Source organism: Crocuta crocuta, unplaced genomic scaffold, assembly GCF_008692635.1.
Source record: "Crocuta crocuta isolate KB4526 unplaced genomic scaffold, BGI_CrCroc_1.0 scaffold155, whole genome shotgun sequence".
NCBI lineage: Eukaryota > Metazoa > Chordata > Mammalia > Carnivora > Hyaenidae > Crocuta > Crocuta crocuta.
Window position 1 is genome coordinate 26,145 of NW_027530365.1, and position 26,430 is coordinate 52,574.

The 26,430-nt window shown below is 34.7% G+C and overlaps 1 protein-coding gene across 7 annotated transcripts in view; it reads right to left on the reverse strand.

Annotated features, from left to right (window-relative positions):
• Nucleotides 1-26,430, reverse strand: part of ITGB3BP (integrin subunit beta 3 binding protein) — an 88,439-nt gene that overhangs the window by 25,461 nt on the left and 36,548 nt on the right. For 5 of the 7 annotated variants that reach the window (XR_013335641.1, XR_013335640.1, XR_013335639.1 and 2 more), the window contains 6 exons: nucleotides 22,879-22,948; nucleotides 10,310-10,388; nucleotides 9,782-9,878; nucleotides 9,289-9,348; nucleotides 3,362-3,412; nucleotides 2,679-2,698 (listed from right to left, as the gene is read on the reverse strand). Coding sequence is in view for 4 of the 7 variants with exons in the window: in XM_077766134.1 (XP_077622260.1) it covers nucleotides 3,363-3,412; nucleotides 9,289-9,348; nucleotides 9,782-9,878; nucleotides 10,310-10,388; nucleotides 22,879-22,948 (356 nt within the window). In the remaining 3 variants the exon portion in view is untranslated. Of the gene's footprint in view, nucleotides 1-848; nucleotides 877-2,678; nucleotides 2,699-3,361; nucleotides 3,413-9,288; nucleotides 9,349-9,781; nucleotides 9,879-10,309; nucleotides 10,389-22,878; nucleotides 22,949-26,430 lie in introns of those variants that run through there. The other 2 variants (XM_077766132.1, XM_077766133.1) reach the window with 2 other exon arrangements.

The following is a 26,430-nucleotide window of genomic DNA, read 5'->3' on the forward strand; positions in this document are numbered from 1 at the left end:
CATCCCTTTGCTGGTCTTTGTACGTCTGTGACCCATAGGTTGCTGCCTCTCTTACTCACAGGCTCTCTTATTCTATCATTATTTTATAAAGGCTTTGCTTATTAAAGGCCCTGGGAGCAAATCTGTATGGGTTATTTCCCCCCACTAAATAATAAAGGTCAGGAGGAATAACCAGTGAAGTGTGAAAGGGCAGGAGCTGATGTGCAGACAGGGAGGCTGGCCACATGGTGTCAGGAGCACTGTGACTGTCAGAGGTTTCTAGGGCACAGGACAAAATCAGAGAGTTTGATATCCTCTTAGTCATACCAGTTGGGTAGCTGTGACAAATGCACAAAAAAGGAACAATGAGAGAACATGGAAGAGAGAGACCTGAGGAAGCCTAATGTAAGGTGAGTTATAAGCAGGTTTTGAAATATGGGTAAGTATTTGACAATGATGGGGAAAATGTATGTCAAACAAAGGAGACAGGCACGAAGATAAGGGAATGAGAGGTTCTCTCCGAGGACTGTGTCTGAAGAACGGCACATAATCTGGACTGAGGCACAAGGCAAGGTAAGCTGTGGTCACATTAGGGAAAGTTCTAAATGTCAGTATAAATTTGACCTTACTGTGAATGTGGTAGTGATATCTTCTTAAGTGTAATTTGTCCAGTAGCAGAACAGGCTGTAGGGGAAAGGGAGCAAGGGGCAGAGAGGCAGGTTACCATAGGGAGGATAATATGGATGAGGTAATGAAGGAATAAACTAGTGCAGGGGTCATGGAAAGGAGACGTAAAAGTTTTCGGAAGGGATCTGACCTGGCAGCAGTTGGATATGGGGCCACAAAAAGGGACAGGATTTTGAGGTTTTGAGCCTTATCACTGGATGAATGTAATCCCTAGAAAAGACAGAATGAGGAAGAATTTGGGGGGAGAACAATAAAAATCAGCGTACTTAGGGGACATTATATGGCAGCTGAGTTTGTGGGTTTACAGCTGAGGAGAGGGATCACAAATTGAGCCGGAAACCACATACAGTACTAAACTAAGGTGAGAACTAAAGCCAAGGAAGGGGTGAGATCATGAAGAAACTGCCCAAAACACAGTCAAAACAACCCAGGGAAATGCCTCAAAGATGAAGTCTGGTTTCATTTCTTTGTCCTTTCTCTCCACTGCTTCCCACTAAAAGGGAAGTTGAGTGGGAGGTGGACCTTCATTCTTTCAAGATTTTTGAAAGTACTACTCAAATTAAAGACTCAGAAGAACACACCTAATATGTGACAATCTTGTGAGCCTGGGTGGTTCAGCCAGTTAAGTGTCTGACTCTTGATTTTGACTCAGGTCGTGATTTCGTGAGAAAGTTCTCTCCAAGGACTGTGTCTGAAGAACGGCACATAATCTGGACTGAGGTACAAGGACAAGGGGATGGGATCCAGCCCTACGTCGGGCTCTGTGCTGACAGCATGGAGCCTGCTTGGGTCTCTCTCTCTCTCTTTCTGCCTCTCCCCTGCTCCTCTCAAAATAAATAAACATTAAAAAAAAAGAAAAACATGTGATGATCTTTATTAGAATCCAGGAACACAAAGCTATTCCCAGTACTCCTCAGTTCCCCTAAGTGCATGAATGAGACTGTCATATACTAAATGTGTATGCTCTCTGCCAGATGTGGAACTGTAACTACATACTTATGGTCACCTTCTAATAGTTTCTGTTGTGTTTCCACAGACCAGAAATTGTATAAAATGTTTAACCCTATAGTAAGTAGGTGTGCATATGTATATATATTATATGCTTACTGTTTAATAGGATCTAAAACTTTTGACCAGTAGTGAAACCTGAAAATCACAGATCACTATTATGAGTGAGCGAAGCACAGAATCTAGCACCAGACTACTCCGGTTAGTATCCTGGCTTTGCCTTTTAGGTAATTTTGGGACAAGGTATTTACATTTTTTCTTTAATGTCTATTTATTTTTGAGAGAGAGAGAGACAGAGTGTGAGCGGGGGAGGGGTAGAGAGAAAGGAAGACAGTCTGAAACAGGCTCCAGTCTCTGAGCTGTCAGCACAGAGCCCAACACAGGGCTTGACCTCACGAACCGTCAGATCATGACCTAAGCCGAAGTCGGATATTTAATCAACTGAGCCAGCCAGGTGCCCCTAGAACAAGGTATTTAACCCCTTTCCTCACCTATAAAATAAAGACAATAACTGTATATCATGTAGGTTGTTGAAAAGGTTAAACAGAATATGTATAAAGTGCTTACAATAGTATCTGGCACATTGACAGAGCTAAATAAATGTTAGCTATTATTATAAACTATTGTTTGTTGTGCACAATAGAATAAATATTTTAATGAATGCAAGTGACACAATTTTGTGTATATAAGATGCTTTGCAAATATTTTTAAAACAGCTAGTTTGTTAGGACGCTAATACTAATCATTTAAATACTGTTTCCAAAGAAATGTATTTTCAGTATATAATTCATTTTGCATTACTTTTTTTCCTAAGAGATAGCAGGCAACATCTGGTTAGCTTCTAAGAATATTACTTAATATTGATGCCACTAAGTCTCAGATAGACTAGTTCTTAATGCGAGCCTTTAGTTATAGGTACATTAGACAATATCACATTATGACTCATACTGCCTCTGGCTAATATGTTATAATAAGCTAGTTATAAATCTATCACTTTTACTTACATTGCTGAATCCATAGGGAACTGTTTTTGAAAGAAAGATACAACTAATTAATATATAATTACTTAGTTAATTTACCACATTTCCAAATTCATAGTCTTGTTATATCTTGCTCAGTCATGTGTCCTACAGAAACTATAACCCACCTGTCAGTATCTAGTTAGTTATTTATACTAAAGGTGCTAAATTAAGAGCCCTCTTTACACTCACCTAAAAATATGCACTTTCTGACTTGTAAAGCTAGGCTGATCAGCTCAATAGTTTTCTTTTCAATCAGCCTCTAACTCATACATCTTGTCAGATTATCCTCTTATTTTTAAAGTTAGATTATAATTTCAACAAAAACTCCAAAGTTCATGTCCCTATCTTCTTTATAGACCAGTACCAAACTTGATAATGTAAATAAAATGTTTCCACATGAACAAAACAGTGGAATTTAACAAAGCTAACCTTAATTAGAAAGGTGAAAGCCTGGGGTGCCTGGGTGGCTCCAATGGTTAGGCATCTGACTTCAGCTCCGTGACATGATCTCACGGTCTGTGAGTTCGAGCCCCCTGCCAGGCTTTCCACGGTCAGTGGAGTGCTTGCTTCAGATTCTGTCTCTTTCATTCTCTGTCCCTCCTCTGCTCATTCTCTCTCCCTCTCAAAAATGAATAAACATTAAAAAAAAAAAGGTGAAACCCTACCTCAGTTTAAAATGCCTTTAAGGAATTCATAGCTGTCACGACGATATGATTCTATAAGAAAGAAAAAAGTTTTTTTTCAATAAACAGTTTAAGTTGTCACAGTATATGATGTAGAATAAATGCTGAATCAAACGAAATTAAAGAGCCTAAACATAAAGTTTTATTTTACATTATAAATAGCTGTGGGGCTATAAATTCTCATTTCAACATCTTACTGATTTGCATAATTCTGAAACATACATTTAAGAATGTAGGATAGAAAGTGCCAAAAAACTTGTTATTATTATAAAATATGCTTATGCTTTATTATAATTACTTATCTTCTGTGACAGATTCTACAATCCTGAGGGCAGGACCAGGTCTGTCTTGTTCATTAGCATATCATCAATGCTAGAATAGTGCCGGACTCATAGGAGGCATTCAAAAAATATTAAATGGATGAGGCATGTAAGGAGATAGCAATTTCTAAGTATTTGAAAATGTTTACATTCTTTTACAAAATTCTTAGAATGACATTTGTTTTTATTCATTCATTGAATATCCACTGTGCATCTTCTACCCAGGTTCTAAATGAGGCTCTAAGGCTGCAATACAGATAGGACTTTTGTTTGTTTGCCAAGGAGGAGCCCTGTAGCTGGACAATTACAATACACTGCGACACTACAATGTGATACATTTCTAAACATTCAGACAAGTGTTGTAGAAGCCTAGAAGAGGAAGCAATTTCGTTTTCCCTAGGCCAGCTGGGGAGAGTTCATAGAGGATGTGACATCTGAGGCTGACCTTAAAGAATGAGCAGGGGTTCGCTAGACAGAGAAGGAAGAAAGAGCAATCTACATAGAGAGAGAAGTAGGAGAGGCCTGGGGTTCTGAGAGATTCCAGAGGGCTGAAGCATATGGTGTGAACAGGAAGAATTAAAACAAATTCTTGCCTCCTATATGAGGTCTGAGCTAGAGGAAAAGTCACCTAATACTTATTTTTACAGAAGTCTTGCTTTAACTATATAATTAGCTATATAACACTATAAATACCTGCTTTATTATTCTCTATATGTGTTTAAAATACATAAACCACTTAGAAAATGTATCTAACTCTTTTTTTGAGGCACTTTCCTGACTACCCTAAGAGTTAAGATGGGGGAAAAAAATGTTCACCTGTCAGGTGACATAAAGCCAATTTCTACTAAATGTGCCAGAATAATTTTTCTCCACCTCAAGAATGGTTAGTCTTCAGTCTGTTCATTACTGTCTTTTTATAGTATTTTTATTTAATAAAACCTATTAAGACTACCATACAAATCTCTTTACTTATGCTTTTATCTTTTAACTGATCAATTTTTATATTGCTGACATCCTTTCTTCACCATTTGCTCATTTAAAAATTCATAGTATGTGAGATATGTCTCTGGAGAAAATGTCTATAAAATTTGTTACAGCTGGCAAATGTGTATGAGTCAGTGATAGCACATGACTAAATGCTTCACAGAAAATAAAATTTGTTTCTGTAGTAAGCAGAACTGTTTAAATGTTATTTATTTTTATGTTTCAAAGAAAATATATTGTGAAGTGCTGCATTGATTTAATACGCAACAATGTCTGTGTACATGCTGTAGAAGGAAAATTTATGAAACCTTTGCACAACTCCTTTAATTGAATTTTCCAAATCTCTCACCACACACAAATAATCAATATCTTCTGCAGAGAAAACCAGTCAGAATTATTACCGTCTTTCGTTTCAATTTTGTTGTCATCAGCACATACAGAGCACCTGGATATTCAGAATGTCTGATACCAAGTTATTTACACCTCTTAAACACATAATTGCTATTAAGTGAGTTCAAATCTATGGTTTAAATTTTTTTTACGGATTATTTAAAAGCTAAGATGATCACACTTCTAGAGAAGTATACAAAAATTTAAATCATGGAAGAAATTATTTAAAAGGCTCTGAAAAGTAATAAATCCGTTTGTTTTTCCTTAAATTCTAGACAAATCTCAAGTAAGCAGTCAAAATGTACCTCAAAACAGTGAGGAACAGTGTAAAACAAGAGCATTAACATTATTAATAGGAAAAGTATGAACCACGTAAAACATATATGATAAGTGAATCCTGATACAGAGCTGAGGACTACAGTTGTACATTAATGTATATCTGTGTCACCAAAACAAATACCTCCATATTTTTATCTGTAGATAAACCAAGAAGGTTAAGACATAGGAAGGAAGTTTTGTTCTTTCTTTTAAAGCTCATTATGTCTAAACTTCAAACTTCAGTGCTTTTAAAACTGAAGTATTTGTCTGAAAAAAGATATTGTTTAACATTAAGGTATGAAAAACTAAAAAGTCTTCTAGGCAGTAAGATCACTTGGCTGATATGACAAATGCTTTTTCAAGACTGAGTGGGGGAAAGAACAACATAATTTTAAGTTAAAAAACACTTCAGTGGACGGTGAGAATGAAAAGGCAGTATCAAACTCTTTTAGTCTTAGAACAGAAAGAGTTTAAAACTTGTCCTGTAGTCCAAGAATTTGAAAACTTTAAAATCCTATGACCTAGATGACTTTTACAATGTAAGACAGTAAGTGAGCTAAAGAAAACAGAAACATTATAGTTTGTGCTTTTCTTCTGAAGACCATGACTAGAAATTCTGAAATATTTTGTATGACAAACAGCTGAGACAATCAACTTTTTTGAACAATGTAAAGTTCAGATGGTCACATTTCATTTCAAATATGCATACTGCAACCTACACAATTATTCTCAAAACAGATAAAATATGTTTTGGACTAAAGCTAAGTGTCTAGATTTCATATCTTGGCAACTGCTCTACAATTTGCTTACATTCTTTTCAAAAACATTTTGTTTACTGGAAGTACTGGACAATGATGGTATTTTCTAATATCTGCAAAAAAAATGAAACTACTAAACTCTGTATAATGCCATCTATTGACTTGGGAATATCTGTATTAAGTTGTTTTAAGTAGAGGTTGATTATGTAAAGTAAATAAATTTCATGCCTTACCATGTGATGATAATGTGACATTCCATCTGTATCAACTCACTGAATGGTCATGTTTTAAATCTTCAGCATAACAAATTAAGAATAATTATGAAAATTCACATCCAAATGTAACAGAAAAAGGACCTTTCATCTCATTATTTTTCTAAGAGTCATAAAGCCAATATTATTAAGGAAAGTGAAGTTAGGCTTATTTCCTAAGTAACTGAAAAAAAAAAAAAGAAAGCTTTCCTTTGTTTAAGAAATTTGTACTTAGCAGGAGAGATCCTCTTTTCTTCATATACTCTATCAAAGCATTCCCTGATTTGCAATGTCCAGTTATTTTGAAAACTACGAAAATCTCAGTGTACTTTTAATGTTATTGTATGTTTTAATTTTCCCTGAATGTTACATAAAGCCTTAAGACTGTGTGTCAGATATCTACTTATTTAAAACACTAAGCATGTTATTTTTACAATTATACTGTTCTGCCTGTCATAAAGACTGCATTGGATCCCAAAGAAGCTAGCAGTGACATGGACAAATAAATAGAACTAAAGGACCACTTGGAAGGGGCAACAATAGCATGAATGCTGGAATTTTCTTGATATTGTCTATTTTAACTATTCTAGAAACATTTTATGAGAATCTGAAGGATATTCTTTTGATAGTGAAACAAGTAATTTGTTCTTTAAAAAAATTTTTTTTCAATGTTTATTTTTGAGAGACAAGGAGTGAGTGGGGGAGGGGCAGAGAGAGAGAGGAAGACCTAGAATCCAAGGGAGGTTCTAGGCTCTGAGCTGTCAGTAGAGCCAAACGTGGGTCTCAAACCCACGAACTGTGAGATCATGACTGGAGCCGAAGTCGGACACTTAACTAACTGAGCCACCCAGGCGCCCCTGTTGTTATTTTCATTCAGTACCTAATAAAACAAATCCCATATGTATTATGGGAGTTGTTTTTATATTATATAGTTTCTAATATTATGACTATTCCTAAAATATCTTAAAATTTAAACAATTCTGGATAATAGCAAGGTAAAAGAAAGGAGTAAATTAGAAATTTCTAAAAAGTTTCTAAAAACTTCTAAAAAGCTGAAGGCTAAATCCCTAAATAAGGAATGTATAAAGCAAATTAGTTTGACATGCCAAAAACACTAGCAAAGTCCTTGTAAAAGGACCGTATAAGTAAAAGGGGTTGAAAATTATTAACTCACCAAAAAGGTTATATATCTATTTATATAAATAAGTTTATATAAATAAATGTATGTATTTCAGACAATAATAGTTTTAAAAAATTAGTTAAAAAGCTAATGAAGATTTGAATAAACTCAGGAAATATAAAGAGCTAAGGCAGCTCTTGCCGAGAAACAGATGGAAGATGACGAATATTCTAATACATACATATAAAATATATATCTATAGATATAACTACCACATATTTTATACATCTAAATTCAGTTTTCATTTAAACCACACAAATAATCAATGCTTATTAGAAATTTTAAAACATGATTTAGTCATAGGATCTCCTTTATACATGAAAAAACACTTGGTCCTTAGGGAAGACCTGGTAAAGGGCAAGTCAGTTTTAATGCCTAAGATACTAGAAAATAGTTTTAAGGCTGGTCGTGAATAAACACACAAAGAATTGGTATATCCTAGATAATTGAAAAGAGACAACTTTTAACACATGGAATTAAACTTTAATGTCTTAATAAATGTTTAGGGAGGGAAGCAATACTTTCAGAAAAAAAATTTTTCCCATTATTAAAAATGACAATTCACTTATTTATTCTATAACTTTCCCTTCCTCATTTCTCAAAACTTGGTGAAAGACACCTATGTAAAGCCGAGTTCTAATCAATTCTAGGAAATTATAGATTAAAAAAAAAATATTCACACCACTGGCACAGAATATACATATGAGAGATTTCCTCTGGGTGGGAAATAATAAACATTCCAATTTCCCATTACAGTCCTCTAAAACTTATCAAGTTAAAAGAGACTGAAACCACTGAAATCCAGTTACACATTATAATCAAGTTTCACAGTCTAGGAGGGGAGAGACCTCAAGTCTTTTCTAAGAGCTACTTTCATGTTCTTAAATTCTTGGGATCGTGGCGGAAGTTAGCTGCTCAACTGAAAGGCTCGGAAAGCCTGCTCAGCTCTCTTCCAGCATGAGTTCCGGAGGAGCGCTGCCAGGGTTGTGGCCCTGTAGTAATGACCTAGGTGGCCTCGGAAGTAACCAGCAGGAACCCCAACACTTCCCGTTATGATGCAGTCTCCTCACAGATTTGTTAAACATCTTAAATCCTATATACAGTCTCATATACTAGATTGGTTGAAATGGTTTCAGTTATGCCTCATATATTTGCAGGGACTGCAAAATGGCACTGATGTCAGTAATATTAAAACTCTTAAGTTGGTCTAAAGTTTTTAATATTTTATAGTCCATGATCATTTTGCTTACTGAGGTATGGATGTGCATGTGTTATAGGAAAACCTGCTAATTTAGGTTCCATTCTGTGAAATGCTCAGAGGCACGTCAGTTCACAGTAGATCAAACATCAGTAATGCTCTCAAAGTTTTCAGAACACTGGTGACAGAGAAACTTTTCATGCAATGTACAATCCTAATTCAATGCTAAAAATTGCTATATATTTAATGTGTTGTTGCCCTTATTTGTCTGTATTCTTTAGAAAGAACTTTTAATAAAAAGACAAAATTTAAATCTTAAACTGAAAATTGTATTTCAAAAGACATTTTAAAAGTTTAATCATCAGGGAAGTTTTTCCAATATAAGGTTTTTCAAATGAGATTCATGATCTTTTAGAAGATCACACTAAAAAAGGGCTCATGATGATTGGTTTTGAATGGTGAAATGAGATGAAAGGATCTTTTTATATAACTTAAAACACAACTCTTTACCTTTGTTGGGAAGTCCTGAGCTCTTCTTTTCAAACAGTTTTTGTTTTGTTACTTTTGTCACTAAAAAAAATTCCATGTTAAGAATTAATGTGGAATTCAAATAATTTTTCATCTTGGAATAACTTAATGAGAAAAAGTAATTTGAAGTAATAGATACAGGTATCAAGTACAAAATGCAGTATCTTATTATATCTTCCTTAAAGAACGAGCACCAAATTTTTTAAAAGCCTGATAGCCATTTTCAAGGCATATTCTTTCCCTTCATTTCATCAAGAATCCCTGAAATAACATATCCTGGTAAAAGGTATGTGGCTTCTTATTTTCTAAATAAAATTTTAATACATGTCCATAGTCCCATAGATAAAAACATCTATCAATTTAAATATGGGAAAAACTATTCGGTTTATCTCTAAAATTGACAATGTTAGAATATATATCTAAGTTCACAAATAAGGAATGGAGATGCCATTGAAAACTTATGAATTTTTCTTACTTAGTTCTTTCGTTTTCTGCATTTCTCTTTGTAAGAAGAAACAAGACGTACGGGAGATACCAATGAGCTTTCCAAGCTCTCTACTGCCCTCCAAAGCCTAAAAGAAAGACACCTTATATGAGTTAAGTTCTCTACGAATATAACATGGCTGACAGGTCTAGTGAAAATACAGTTTACTGTTTCTTTCACCTGAAAAACTTGAATTCTGTGATAGGAAGTGTAATTTATTCTGATAGGTCAACTACTGCAAGCTTTAAAATGCCTGAATAAAAACAATTTATTAAAAACACTAAACATGATCCAAAAATTTACTTTCAAATGTGAAAAAGTCAGATATCACTAAAGGATTATGGTTAATTAATGTTCATATAAGAAAAGAAATTCCCATAAAGTAATTAGACATACTCTCTGCAAGTTCTTTCCTGGACTGGATTCTCCAATTTAGGGCTCCTCTCCTATCTTCCTTTTTCAAATGGGGTAGTAGATATATGAAAATTTATACACCTCAAAGGAAAAAAAAAAGCAAACCTGTATACTCCTTAAATTTCGCATTATTTCCACGATTTCTTCTGATGATTTTTCAACTTTAGAAAGCAATGCCATGAATCTATAAATGAAAAAAAAAAAAATATATATATATATGTAGCAAGACTAGCATTTAAACACAGTACATCATTTTCACAGCTTTAATTCTTTTCAAGAGGTCTTAGGTTCAGTTTTCTAATTCTTTTCTTTACAAAATGGTAGAAGACATAAATGCTCCTCCATTGTTCTTTCATCCCTTTACAAACACAGGTATGTGACCAATCGCCCTGTCCTGTCTTTGGGATTTTCGCTGAGCAGTGAGAGAGGATGTGAAGATGTGATTACTTGGCTTGCTCCCTTCTCACAGTGAACACTAATATACCATCATCAAAGCCTGTGAGTCAGTGTTACCCAGTAATTTTTGTAATAGAAAAATAAGTTTTAAGGTTTTCATATATTTCAGTGTGAAAAAGATTACAAAAACACTCTATTAAACTCGAAAACAAAGAAAACTTCACTTGTAATCCTATCTACTGCACATATTTCTAGTTAGCATGTTACCATACTGGAAAAATTCTCTTAGGTTTTTGGTTTTTTTTTTTTTAATATTTCTATAACTTTATCTCATACTTTCTGCCCTTAATATAATATTACATGTATGTTTTTTGGCCACATCACCCATATGTTTATAATTTTAAAGGCTGCACAATATTGTACCTAGTAAACATACCAAAGATGATTTCACCATTCCCTTGATCTTGTAGTTTTAGTGTCTTTTCCAATTTTATATAGTCTCATAACTGTATATGATAATCTATATCAGTGCAGTCTAATAGAAATAAAATGTAAGCGACATACATAATTTAAAATTTCTAGTAGTCACATTAAAAGAAGTAAAAAGAAACAAGTGAACTTATATTAGTAATATTATTTTATTTAACCAATATATCCAAAGTATTATCATTTCAACATGTAATCAATAAAAATCATTCATGAGATATTTTATGTTTTTTCTAAAATCCAGTATGTACTTTATACTCATAGCATATCTCATTTCAGACTAGTCACATTTCAAATGCTCATTAGCCATGTGTGGCTGGCCAGTGACTACTGTTTCAGAGACTACAAATCTATACTATTGATTTTATAAGAGAAATTAGAAATTCTATTTAAATGCTTTTCAAAATCACATCAGTGTTATGTATTAACATTTCTGTGCTACTAAAAATAAGACAAATACAATGTTAAATTTTCATATCTAATGAATAGGAACAGTATATATCAACCAAGTAAAATAGATTAAGTATGCAAACAAAGAACGGAGAGTTATTTATGCAAAAGCTAAAACTTATGTGAGAAAAATGGAACTGCAGGTGATTTTTTTCTTTAAAAAAATCTCCTTTATTATTATGTACTTTTTTTAAAAAGTTCATTTATTTTGAGACAGAGCATGAGAGAGCACATGCATGAGTGAAGGAGGAGTAGAGAGAAAGGGAGAGAGAGAGAATCCAGGCAGAGCCCCACTTGGGGCTCACACCCATGAACTGTGTGAGATCATGACCTGAACTGAGATCAAGAGTCAGATGCTCAACCAAATGAGCCACCAAGGCACCCCTATTATTTCAATTAAAAGTCACTTGTTTGAGGCCTTACTTGCTTACCACCTGAACCTCAGTTTGAGAGATAGTGTCATAAAGGAACTCCAGCCCCTTCCATTGAACTCCAAGAGTCTGAAGGAGCAAGAGGGCTTAAGTGACTCCCATCCAGGGCTGGGGACCTCCAGCTTGCCCTACATCCCAGGAGTTGTGCAATGTAGCATCCCCAAAAGACCTGTTAGTAATTCTCTCGCAAGTTAAGATATTATTGAGGGGCTCAGCTAAGCAAACTGTTTTTGGCAACCTTGGAGAGCTGTAGGAACGGAGTATCAAATATCTGGGGAAACTGTTTTGAGGATATCCTTCACATGCCTAAGCTGCTTTTGCAGGGAAACTTGTCTTCACTGCAAGACCAAGTAGACTGGTGGACAATCAATCATTCTTCCCATTATTTTATTTTTTACATTCTAATTTAATTTTTAAGTAAACTTTATGCCTAATATGGGGCTCAAACTCATGACCCTGAGATTGAGAGTTGCATGCTTCACTGACTGAGTCAGTCAGGTGACCCCCACCTTTACTTTAATCTCCTTTCCTCTCCTCCTTTTACTTCTTCCTAACTGAAATCAGCTCTTCCCATCTTGATGGCAACCAGTTTCATGGAATGGGTACACACACACACACACACACACACACACACACACACACACACAGAGGCATGCGCGCGTGCTTTAATCATCACGTTATACACTTTAAATATATACAATTTTATTTGTCAATTATACTTCAGTAAAGCTAGGGATAATTATAAATAGAAAAAAGGTTAATTACTCAGCCTGTTAACCTGCCACACACATGTCCTTTTCATGTGCAAGCCTGGATTTCCTAACTATTTGTTTTCTTCGCTCTCTGGCCTAAGCGGTGAGTGCTATGGAAATTTTACAACAGTATTGATGGTCAATATTACAAGTACGTATTTGCTGGGCCCCTGATGCTGCTTAACTCTCCTTTTACTTAATTTAACAAATATTCTTTTTTTCACAAATCAGTGCTCAAAATAATGGTCTAATGCAGTCTCTACTCCTCCATACTGAAATTAAACTCTTACATTCAGATTTCCACCTTACAGATTTTTGTCTTACTACTCCACTGACACTCTCAAAGTCCACAAATGAACTTTCAATTAATTCCATTACTAAAAACTTATATCAGAATTACTACCTGTAAGAGACCGTTTTTGTATAAAATCTCAAGAAACCTGAAAGTTATATGAACGTTACAGAGAAAAAAGGTTTCTCTTTACCCTCCTAATACTTACTATGTCTTATACAGAAAAAGGTAAATAGGTCATAGAGCCTCTATTTATCTAGTTAATTCTATTTATCTAAACTGATTATTTTGGATGATGATAGCTGGACTGTAACAATGAAATATATGGCTAACTTTTTGTTGAGCTCTTATTTTTTTTTTATTTTTTCACTGTCTCCTTTCTGTTATTTTTTTATTTTTTTTACAAATAGTTTGTCAAATTGGTTTCCATATAACACCCAGTGCTCATCCCCACAAGTGCCCTCCCCCATGCCCATCTCCCCCCTCCCCCCCACATCCATCAGTCCTCAGTTTGTTTCTCAGCATTCAAGAGTCTCTAGTCTCTCATGGTTTGCCTCTCTCCCTTTCCCCCACCATTTCCCCCCTTCTTCTCCCCCGTGGTCCTCAGTTAAGTTCCTCCTAATCCTCCTATACGTGCAAACATATGATAGTTGTCCTTCTCTGCCTGACTTACTTCGCTCAGCATAACACCCTCGAGGTCCATCCATGTTGCTACACATGGCCAGATTTCATTGTTTCTCATTGCCATGTAGTATTCCATGGTATAGATAAACCACATCTTCTTGATCCATTCGTCCGTTGATGGACACTTAGGCTCTTTCCATGTTTTAGCTATTGTTGAGAGTGCTGCTATGAACATTGGGGTACATGTGCTCCTATGCATCTGTTGAGCTCTTTTTAAAGTCAAAGCACTGTACTTGTTATCTTACAACCTACAAACTATATTTTATTTTTAAAGTTCTTGTTCTTTGGTTCTTTTTAAAGGAGAAAGAGACAGTGCATGAGCAGGGGAAGAGCTGAGAGAGAGGGAGACACAAAATCTGACGCAGGCTCTAGGCTCTGAGCTGTCAGCACAGAGCCTGACACAGGGCTCGAACTTACAAACCATGAGATCATGACCTGAGCCAAAGTCAGATGCTCAACCAACTGAGCCACCCAGGCACTCCTCTACAAGCCATATATTTTAATGTTTAAAATAACTCTCTGTGGTAAATATAATCTCTATTTTACAGACATGAAAACTGAAACACAAATTATTTAATTTTTCAGGGTTACACANTTTCTTTTTTTTTCATATATATTTTTTAAATTTAAATTTAAATTTTAGTTAGTTAACATACAGTGTAGTATTGGTTTCAGGAGAATTCAATGATTCATAAGTTACATACAACACCCAGTGCTCATCACAAAAAGTGCCCTCTTTAGTACCCATCACCCATTTAGCCCATCCCCTATCTCCTCTCTAGCAACCCTTAGTTTGTTCTATGTATTTAAGAGTCTTTTATGCTTTGCCTCCTGTTTTATCTTATTTTTCCTTTCCTTCTGCTATGTTCATCTGTTTTGTTTCTTAAATTCCACATATGAGTGAAATCATCTGGTATTTGTCTTTTCTGATTGACCTATTTTGCTTAGCAGAATACATTCTAGCTCCATCCACATCACTGCAAATGGCAAGATTTCAGATTTTTTGATGGCCGAGTGATATACATATATATATATATATGTATATATGTTTACACACACACACACACCCCCCACATCTTCTTTATCCATTCTTCAGTCAATGGACATTTGGGTTCTCCCCATAGTTTGGCTATTGTTGATAATGCTGCTATTTATACATTGGGGTGGGTGTCCCTCTTCAAATCTGTACTTCTGTATCCTCTGCATGAATACCTAATAGTGCAAATGCTGGATCATAGGGCAGTTCTAGTTTTAGTTTCTTGAGGAACCTCCATATTGTTCTCAAGAGTGGCTGTATCAGTTTGCATTCCCACAAGAGGAATGCAAGAGGGTTTCACTTCTCTGCATCCTCACCAACACTTGTTCTTTCCTATGTTGTTAATTTTAGCCATTCTGACATGTGTGCGGTGATGTCTCATTATGGTTCTGATTTGTATTTTCCTGATAAGTGACGTTTGAGCATCTTTTCATGTGTCTACTAGCTATCTGGATGTCTTCTTTGGGAAAGGGTCTATTCATGTCTTCTGCCCATTTTTTTTCTTTTAAGTTTATTTATTTATTTTGAGAGAGAGCATGTGCAGGAGTGGGGGGAGGAGCAGAGAAAGGGAGAAAGAAGGAATCCCAAGCAGGCTCTGATGCAGGGCTTGAACAACTGCGAGATCACGACCTGAACCAAAATCAAGAGTTGGATACTTAAGCACCCATTCTGCTCATTTCTTAACTGGGTTGATTTCTGGGTGTTGAGTTTGGTGGGTTCTTTTATAGATTTTGGACTCTAACCCCCTATCTATTACATCATTCATAAATATCTTCTCTCATTTCAAAGGCTGCCTTTTAGTTTTGTTGACTGTTTCCCTTGCCGTATAAAAGCTTTTTATCTTGATGAAGTCCTAATAGTTCATGTTTGCTTTTGTCTCCCTTGCCTTCGGGACATGTCTGGTAAGAAGTTGTTGTGGCCAAGGTCAAAGAGGTTGCTGCCTGTGTCCTCCTTTAGGATTTTGATAGTTTCCTGTCTCACATTTAGGTCTTTCATCCATTTTGAATTTATTTTCATGTATGGTATAAGAAAGTGGTCTAGTTTCATTCTTCTGCATATCGCCATCCAGTTTTCCCAACACCATTTGTTGAAGAGACTTTTTCCGTTGGATATTTTTTCCTGCTTGAAGATTAGTTGACCATATGGCTGTGGGTCCATTTCTGGATTTTCTATTTTGTTCCATTCATCTACATGTCTGTTTTTGTGCCAGGACTGTACTGTCTTGATGATTACAGCTTTATAATATAGCTTGAAATCTGGAATCGATGCCTGCAGTTTTTTCTTTTTCAGGATTGCTTTGGCTATTTGGGGTCTTTTGTGGTACCATACAAAATTTAGAACTGTTTGTTATAGCTCTCTGAAAAATGGTGGTATTTTTTTTTTTTACATTTATTTATTTTGAGAGAGAGAGACTGAGAGAGACAAAGACAGAAAGAGACGGGAAGGGGCAGAGAGAAAGAGAGGGAGAGACAGAATTCCAAGCAGCTCTGCCTGATGCAGGGCTTGAACCCATAAACCATGAGATCATAACCTGAGCCAAAATCAAGAGTCAGACTCTCAACTATTGAGCCACCCAGGCACCCCACTGTTGGTATTTTGGTAGGGATTACATTAAGTGTATAATGTATAGATTGCTTTGGGTAGTACAGACATTATAACACCGTTTCTTCTTCCTATCTAAGGGCATGGAATGCTTTTCTTTGTGTCCTCTTCAATTTCTTTCGTAAGTATTATATAGTTTTCAGAGTTTAGATCTTTCACCTCTTTAGTTAGGTTTACTCCTAGGTACTTTATTGTTGTCTGCAAACAGAGATAGTTTTATTTCTTCCTTTTCAAAAGGATGCCTTTGTTTTCTTCCTTTCTTCATTCCCTCCCTCCTTCTTTTCTTCCTTCCCTCTAATTGCTCTGATTAGAATTCCCAGTAAAATGTTGAACACCAGTGGTGAAAATGGGAATGCCTGTCTTGTTACTGAGCTTTAGGGAAAAGTTTTCATTCTTCCATGTCAAAACTTTTGAACAGCTGAAAAATAAGTCTATTATAAATATTGGTTTACCTTTTTAGTCTTTGCTCACTTACAGAATATAGGCATAACTTTATTTTCATTTTTAAGTTTTTGATCAGCATTTTTTAAAAGTTTATTTTATTGAGAGAGAGAGAGAGACAGAGAGAGAGAGAAAGAGAATCCCAAGCAGGCTCCAAACTGTTAGCCTAGAGCTCGATGCAGGGCTTGAATCCACAAACCATGAAATCATGACCTGAGCCTAAATCAAGAGTCGGATGCTTAACCAAATGAACCATCCAGGTGCCTCTTGATAAGCATTTTCAACAAACTCACTCCTAGAGATCCCGACTGAAGCAGAAAGTGATTCATAAGTCAGATTCTTGTTGCATGACTGGATACTTAAAACACAGTAAAGATAGAAACTCAGATATAGAATTCTGAACAGTGGCTACTTGTCACAGTTAATTGTATACATTACAAACAAATAGGAAATCCAGTTCTGGCATAATTCATTTCAATTATAAAGGTTTTTATTTGAATTAGTATAGAGATTTTTTTTTTTTAATGTTAACTTATTTTGAGAGAGAGAGCATGAGCAGAGAAGGGACAGAAAGAGAGAGAGAAAGAGAGAGAGAGAGAGAGAGAGAGAGAGGAGTCCCAAGCAGGCTGTCAGTACAGAGCAGTTTGGGGCTTGATCCCACAAAACATGAGATCATGACCTGAGCTGAAACCAAGTGCTGGATGCTTAACTGACTGAGCCACTTAGACACCCTGAAATTTTTTAAAAAATCTAAAAACTTACTTTTATGTCTATAAGAGAATAATCTAGTGGTTAAAAATAAGCTTTATATAATAGGAGGGATTTTTGTGGTGATGGGAATGTCCCGTATCTTGACTGTGGTGGTGGGTACTTGAACCTAGATGTGATAAAGTTACAAAGAACTAAATACACACACACACACACACACACACACACACACACACACACACACACGAGTACATGTGAAACTTCAGAAATCTGAATAAAAATCAGTAGATTTTGGTAATGTCAATTTCCTGGTTGTGATACTGTCCTATAGTTTTACAAGATGTTATCATGTCAGGAAAGGAGGAAAAGGGTACATATGATCTCTGTTTTACTTATCACAGTGGCATGTGAATCTATAATTTGAAAACAAAAAGTTTAATGGAAATAAACCCTATAGAAGGACAGTCACCATTGTTGCATTTTCAGAGCAGTGAAAGCAGACAGCAGCAAATTTCCAAGAGGAAGAAAAGCCAATGGCAGTGAATTATACAATATATTTTCCTTTCAGAATATAAAGGATATGGAAGTTCACATAAAATATTTAAAAAAAATTTTTTTAATGTTTTTTATTTATTTCTGAGACAGAGAGAGAGAGACAGTGTGAGCAGGGGAGGGTCAGAGAGAGAGGGAGGTACAGAATCTGCAGCAGGCTCCAGGTTCTGAGCTGGCTGTCAGCACAGAGCCTGACACGAGGCTCGAACCCATGAATCGTGAGATCATGACCTGAGCCAAAGTCGGAAGCTTAACCAACTGAGCCACCCAGGAGCCCCAGGAAGTTCACATAAAATATTAATGTGTAGGTGTTTGTTTATAAATGAGCTTTAGTGGCTTGTTTTCTGGGGAAAAAAACATTTAAACCTGGCACATGGAACCATATTTTCCTACTGGAAGAATTCTTATGTTGTAACTTGCTAAGTTGATTAACAGGGTGTCATTTCAGGACATATACATAATTGAAAAACAAAAAGCATACAAGAGTATACACTGTAAATCTTTGTATGAAATGAGAAGTCGGAGAAAAGAAATGAAACAACTCAATTTTATAAAAATAAACATAGCAAAGGTAAACCAGAAACTAATGAATTTGGTTACCTTCAGGGAGTAGATAGAAAGAATGGGGCAGGGAGTGACACTTCTCTGAATGTACTTTTTGGTAAAGTTTTGGCTTTTGGAATACATTAATGTTTTACATAGTTAAAAAGTAAAATCAGATAAAAAAGGATGAGAAAAATATTTAAACTGAATACAAACAGAACAAGAGAACCTAACTACTTCAAATGAATAACTAATTCTTCAAACAAACAACTAATACAAGTAATGTGGAAAAAAAGGAACCTTTGTATACTGCTGTTGGGAATGCAAACTGGTGCAGTCACTGTAGAAAACTGTTTTTGGAAGTTCTTCACAAAGTTAAAAATAGAACTACCCTACTATCTAGTAATTGCACCATTGGGTATTTACCTCCTCCCCTCTCACCATCAAAATACAAACACACTAATTCAAATTATTAGCCAAATTATGGAAGCAGCCCAAGTGTTCAGTGACTAATGAATGGGCAAAGATGTACACACATATACATATAGTGGAATATTACTCAGCCAAAAAAAGAATGAAATTTTGCCATTTGTAACAACATAGATGGGGCCACAGAGTATAATGCTAAGCAAAATAAGTCAGTCAGAGAAAGACAGATACTGTATGATTTCACTCATATGTGGAATTTAAGAAACAAAACAAATGAGCAAAGGAAAAAAAGGGAAAGCAACCAAGAAACAGACTCATAACTATAGAGAACAAACTGACAGTTATCAGAGGGGAGGTGGATGGGTATATGGGTGAAATAGGTGACAGGGATTAAAGAGTACACTTATGATGAGCACTGACTAATGTATAGAATTGTTGAATTGCTATATTGTATACCTGAAACTAATAAAATACTATATGTTAACTATACTGGAATTAAAATTTTAAAAACTTAAAGAACTAATCCAAGTGGTTTTGGAACAGTAATTTGTCGTATTAAACACAAAAAAAAGACTGCAAACAAGGGGCGCCTGGGTGGCTCAGTCAGTTAAGCGTCTGACTTTGGCTCAGGTCATGATCTCACAGTTCGTGGGTTCGAGCCCCACGTCAGGCTCTGTGCTGACAGCCAGCTCACAGCCTGGAGCCTGTTTCAGATTCTCCCTCTCACTCTGACCCTCCCCTGTTCACGCTTTCTCTCTCAGAAATAAATAATAATAATAAAAACCTTAAAAAAAAAAAGACTGCAAACAAATCTTGAATGCTTTGCAGGTTTGTTTTTAGTAGCGCTCTGACTGCAGGAATTCTGAAACTATTTTGTGTATGTGGTATGATTAAGCAAATGTGAAAATATATTGCTGCTGTTGGGAGCCAAAGATCTACTGTTTAAAAAAGGTGCAAATATGGAAAGAGGGAAGGCAAGGAAAAAACCTTTATCACTATTCACTCATGAATTTTAAAAAGGCTGACTAATAGAAGTATAGTATAATAGAATCACCACAGTATAACCACCTTAGTAGAGGTAAGTAAGTAAGTAAGATAGGCCACCTTCCCAATGTGGGTGGCATCATTCAATCTATTGAGGGGCTAAATAGAACAAAAAGTGGAGGAAGGGAGGATTTGGTGCCTTCCCTGCTTATCTGATTTGGGACATTGCTCTTTTCCTACTCTTGAACTGGGATTTATATAATCAGCTCTCCTGGCTGTTAGGCCCTTGGACTTGAACTGAAATGACACCACTGGCTTTCTTGGGTCTCAAGCTTGCAGATGGTAGATGGTGGGACTTAGCCTCTATAATTTTATGAGCCAATTCTTCATAATCAATCTATCCCTATATATGCAAGTATATATATAAAACTCATTATTAATACATTTTAATTATTAACAATTACATCAATACCATTTTATTATCATTAAATACTATATTTTATCAATACTATATTAAAATTATTAAATATTTATTATATAATCATTAAATTTATTAAACATTAAATGTTAAATTAAAATTATATATGTTTTATATATGAATTGTTAATTGACAGTTTTTATATTCTTACATATATTTATCTGCTATTGGTTCTGTTCCTCTGGATAACCCTAGCCTACACAATTGCCAAAACAAGATATAAAATGCTATGATCATTTAACATTGATGTCCAAATGTGAAATGTTCAATTTAATTTCATATTAAAAAAAACCAAGTCTTTAGAATGGCTTTACAACATAATAAAAGAAATCTAAACAAATGGAATAAATGAAGAACCCATTACTAAAGCCGGTAAATGGCTTTACTGACTAGGAATGAGTAATTTTATAACGAGTATAAAAAACAATCAGCAAGCCATAATTTTTATTTATTGTAAATATCTTGGCTTGTCCTTAAGTTCACTAGTTCTAGTATCAAGTCATGAAGTGCTATACATGAATAACAGGGATCTTTAGAAATAAATACTGAGAGAAATTAAATAAATATAGGCAAATTCCTAAGGGAACCATAACAAGGGATCTTGTTTCTCCCTGGCTACTTGAAAGCTCACTGCTGTGAGAGCTTTTGTTAAAAGTCTGGAGCTATAAGCAAATTGATTGAGTTCTGAAGAATAAGGAAGGGAAGAAAGTATAAAAAGTTAAAACAGCTTAAGAAGAGCTGCTTGGAGAAAAGCAAAGGAAAGTTTGGCTTCTTACGTGGTATTGCTGTTATTTAAAAACATTTCCTCCTTCACGATCTACTTTTACTTCTAAGTTTGTTACACTGTGTATAATTATATCAGAAATTCATTTGGTTTAGCAGGTATCTGCTTTCAAAATAAGATTATACAAGATTCAAAAACTGTTACCTGTCACTTACTCTCACTGTATGTCCTTTTGGACAATTTGAGATTTTTACTGTATGTATATATTGGCAATTTTAAAAGACATTATATAAGTTAAACAAAAAGAGAATGCTTGCCTCTTAGTATCTAGTTGAGACTGGTTTCGGAGGAAATGGGAACTTTGCTTAGGGAAAGGAAGGAGTAGTAATTTACAACAAAAATATTTGTGGGACAAGGTACATGAAAATATTTGTAGCTGGGGGAACATGGCTAGGAAAAGCAGCTAGAACAGATAAAAGGGGTACAATAGATGTAGGAGATGCCAAAAAAGAAAAATTCTTTGAGAAACTCTTCTTTTTGTCCCTGTTGTACTCTAAATGGCACTCAATTTTTGTATATTTTAACCCAGACTAATACTATAGTTCAGCTACATTATGAAAAAATAGACTTCTGCGGTTATAACCACAAATTACAACTCCATTTGTATGGAAAATGCATTATGAATTCCACTCAAATGATTTAAAAAAACATTTTGAAGCATACCTTATAACCTATTTCTAAGTTTGGAAGGGTATGTTAACTTACAACAGAAGACCATAAGCTCCCAATGGGTAGAAACTTCATTTTGTTTGTCTTTACCCATCCATCACATTGTGTGGCATGCAGACGATATAGCTGAAAGGGTAAATGAGCTGAACATATCAACAACTTTGAAAATTTAACCCCCTGTTCTGGTTAATTCAATTTTTCTGGCCTCACTGGATAGATGTAAGTATTCTTTCCAGAATGTATGTGGAAAGTAGATTTTTGTAGACAGTATCTCCATTCAAGGCAGCATTGGCTGGCCAATATGAAAATAGTTGGACGCTGGCATGTAAGTCTCCTAGGGTCCTCTGGATCCCTTACTCTGCTGGCTTCACTGTGTTCCTAGATCTTGAGTCAGCTATTTGTTAGGCATTATGTTCCCAGACAACTTATTACTTTTCTACCCACATAAAATCTGAAAAGGGTATTTTCCTCAGTTTTACCTTAAGCTAGTCTCTTAATTATGGGCTTGGAAACTGGGCTCAATGAATATTAAAATTAAGATCAGATATCACGATCACATGAACACTGTAAAATATACCACAAAGTATTCTACTTCTTGAAAAAAGAATACTTAGGGACACCTGAGTGGCTCAGTCGGTTAAGTGTTGAACTTTGGCTCAGGTCATGATCTCATGATTTTGAGTTTCAATCCCACACTGGGCCCCCTGCTGTCCGTGCAGAGCCTGCTTCGGATCCTCTGCCTGCCTCTCTCTCTGCCCTTGCCATGTTCACACATGCACTTTTTTGTGCACTATCAAAACAAATAAACATTAAAAAAAGAAAAAAGAATACTTCAACTCAAGTATAAACTATTTTTTAATTTCTGCAAATAAATTATTTCTCTTAAATTATTACTTTTACAAATGTGACCCTTTTCTTTCAAGACACGTGTGTGTGATTATTTTAAAAACAACTTACTCATCATTGTCTTTTGTTGTAGATTCCTTCCTTTCAGTTAAACTGAGGCAATTCAATTTTTTCCTCTTTCCTATATACATGGAGTAAAAAGAAGAACATAAAGTTAAGGGGGAAATTGTCAAGCTTTAAATAAAATTAGTTTGCCAAAGTTTAAATAAAAATTAAAAGGGTAGACAAATGAAAGGGAAGTAGGAAAAGAAAACATATCCTTGAATTTGCTTTGGGGAAAAAAAAATCACTATTATGAATAACTTCTCAATAGCTATTTTGTTTTTTTATATTCCAATNAACCATCTGAGGCACCCAGGTGCCCCCCAATCTCCCAATTTTTTTTTTTATTCATGAGGACATTATATAGAAAAAACAGTCTTTACTAGATGAAGGATACTTTCATCGAATAGTTCAAAAAAATATCTTAAAGTTTCTCATTTGTATTATTTCACCCCTATCTTTTGCCTTAAAGTTAACAAGGGGTTGGTGATACTATCCAGAAAATAGTGAGCTCCTAGTGACATCACAGTAAAATTAGTTTGATATTAGGGATCAACATACCTGACTTTAAATACATATTGAAAAAAATGCATATTGGCTTAGTAAATTCTTGGAAAGATCTTGTGTGCCGGGTTGAAATGTAAATTTGATTTTATAGTTCTAGTAGAGTATGTTTACACTTATTAGTGGTCAATTACTATTATCTATGATAATATTAGTCATAGATAATTGTTTTATGAGCTCTCCATTTGGTTGTTTTTCTACTGTACTTCACAGTACAATATAACATATACTTTAAACATATCTAATGTATAATAAGTATTTGAGAACATATTAGCAAAAAGATTCTTAATGTTTTACATATACTGGCCTTAAGTAAATGAATATTGAATAAGGAAGCAAATGAATGAATAATGCAAACTTTTTACTACTAATGAAAAACAGTCCAGAGAAATCATTTTTTAAAATGTAGAACTGGTGACAACCTCCTCACACTATGTATCTTTAGGCAATTCCATTTGTTCACCAACTGGCACAGGAACTATTACTTAGTCAACGTTCTCATTATTTTTCTAAAAAAATTGTTTGATACAATGTACCATGAAAACCTAGCTCACATTCTCCAGTAGAAATGTAATATGACCCACTTACGTAATTCAAACTCTTCTACTAGCAAAATTCTTTACAGAGGAAAAAAATAGTGAAATAAACTTTAATATTTCATTTAACCCAATATACTATAATTTTTACACAATAATATAAGATTATTAATGAGATCATTCATATTCTCTTTTTCACACTGTCTTGGATATTTTACTTTACATAAAAATACGTAAAGTGTGTATTTTACACTTATAGCGCATCTCAATTCTGCTGAGCTACCTTCTAAATGCTCTATACCTACATGTATTGGACAATATAGCTCTGTGTAATACAGTAGGAGGATCCAATACTTCCAGATGAAACCTAATACACAGATAACACAAGGGCACTTTCTTTAAATTTTCAAATGTAATTTATTAACGTATTAATACAGTCTGGAACAGACATTCCAATGCTCGTTTACTCTTTTTTCTTCACTTAATTTTTATTTCATTACTCTTACTTGCTCCTACCAGTAGAGGAAAAGCTTGTTTAAAGTATATTTTCTATTCTCTGGTATTTATAACTTCACTAAATTGGTTCAGAAGCTGATGAACAATAATTTCCCTCAAAGTTACTTTGGATCTGTGACTTCTCTCAAAAAATTTATATAATTAATGATCTCAAAATAGTCTTTAAAATTCAGAAAAGAGAAAAACTTGTGATTCAGAAGTTGTGCTAAAGTACTAGTTATTTCTCTTGTTTATTTTCATTATTTGACTTGTCTATATCCTTAAATTCCAAACAGTAAGATTTACTAAGTTAGTAAGGATTAAAGGGAAAAACAGTAACAATATTTTATTTATGATTTTAGAGAACTTTGAGGAAAAAGTCTATTAAAATCCATCTCTCTTTTAAAAAAAATCAAGCTAAAAATGTATCTGTTTTCTAGAAAACTACAAATAAAATTCTAGGATACACATTAAACCTGTATTTTAGGGTATCTTTTCCTAAAGGTAAATACTAATTTCCTGAATTTTGTACTATGCTGTCTGCATTCAATAAAGCTCCAAAATTAAATATTAAAATTAGTTTGTTTCTTTAACATGTAATTAATTTTCATATTTTAGTACCATCAGTCAATACAGTTAGGTGAGAAATAATAAAAGAATGCCTTATTTGAATTTTCACCACGTGTTCAATGCCTGCTGAAACATTTTCATTATTGTAAGGGGATTAGTTAGATATCTTATCCTATAAAATGCAATCAATAGCATTAATCTCCATCTTCTCATGGAAGGACTTAGGTTTCTAATATACTTTCCAATTGTTAAATAGGAGGAGTTTTAATATCTCTAAGCATAACAGTTGGATCAGTTATCAGAGATTGTTTAGACTCTAATATATCATTAAGAGTATTCCAGGGGTGTCAGGGTGGCTCAGTTGGTTGGGCATTTGACATAGACTCAGGTCATGATCTCATGGTTTGTGAGTTGGAGTTCCACATCGGGCTCTGTGCTGACAGCTCAGAGCCTGGAGCCTGCTTCACATTCTGTGTCTCCCTCTCTCTCTGCCCCTCCCCTACTAATGCTCTGTCTCTTTCTCTCTCTCAAAATAAATATTAAAAAAAGTTTTAAAAAAAAAAGAATATTCCAGTTACTTAATAATTACTTTTTTGATTTCATTTCATTCTATTAGCAATGAACATATGCTAAAGAGCCACAGGTTCTAGATGGTCTTTTTCTTACTAGGTTATACATTAACAAACAGTTGTGTATGCGGCTCCCTTTAAAGGAGTTTCACAGTACACTGAAAAAAATGTACCATCACTGAATATGGACTATATTCAAAACTGTATTTAGACTTTCTGGTAAGGTTCAAGGATCCCTATCTCTAACCAGTGAAGATAATTTTCAACAGATCAGAAGGTTTAGAAATATAATCAATAACATTAATGATAATGGCTAATACTTACATAGTATTTTTAGGGCCAGGCCCCGTTTTAAATGTTACATATATAAACTAACTAATCTGTAAAACTGAATTGGTCACTCTTAGTCCCATTTTACAGATGAGGAAACAGACGCAAAGAATGGCTATATAACTTATCGAAGGCCCTAAAGCTAGTAAGTGGCACAGTTTGGATCTAAACCCAGTCACCTGGTTACAAAGATTGTTTTCTTAACCAGGATGCTATGCTTATTTAAACAGGTTTAGGTTGATATCATACTGTTTCCGGATATGTACACTTCATAGTTGGCATACATCTTAGGCATCGTTTGGTCCCAAACCAAAAGTTATGAGTTGAGGAAAACCTTGACCCAGAGAGGTTCAAGTGATTTGTCTAAGGTGTTACACGCTAGTTAGTAATTTTTTTCTAAAAGAGTTATTGCCAGATCAAGTTAGAGCCTGTAGGCTAAGAGGCAAATGAGATCATGTTATTCTTTTAGTTAACAACATTAGTCTCATTAAACAAGA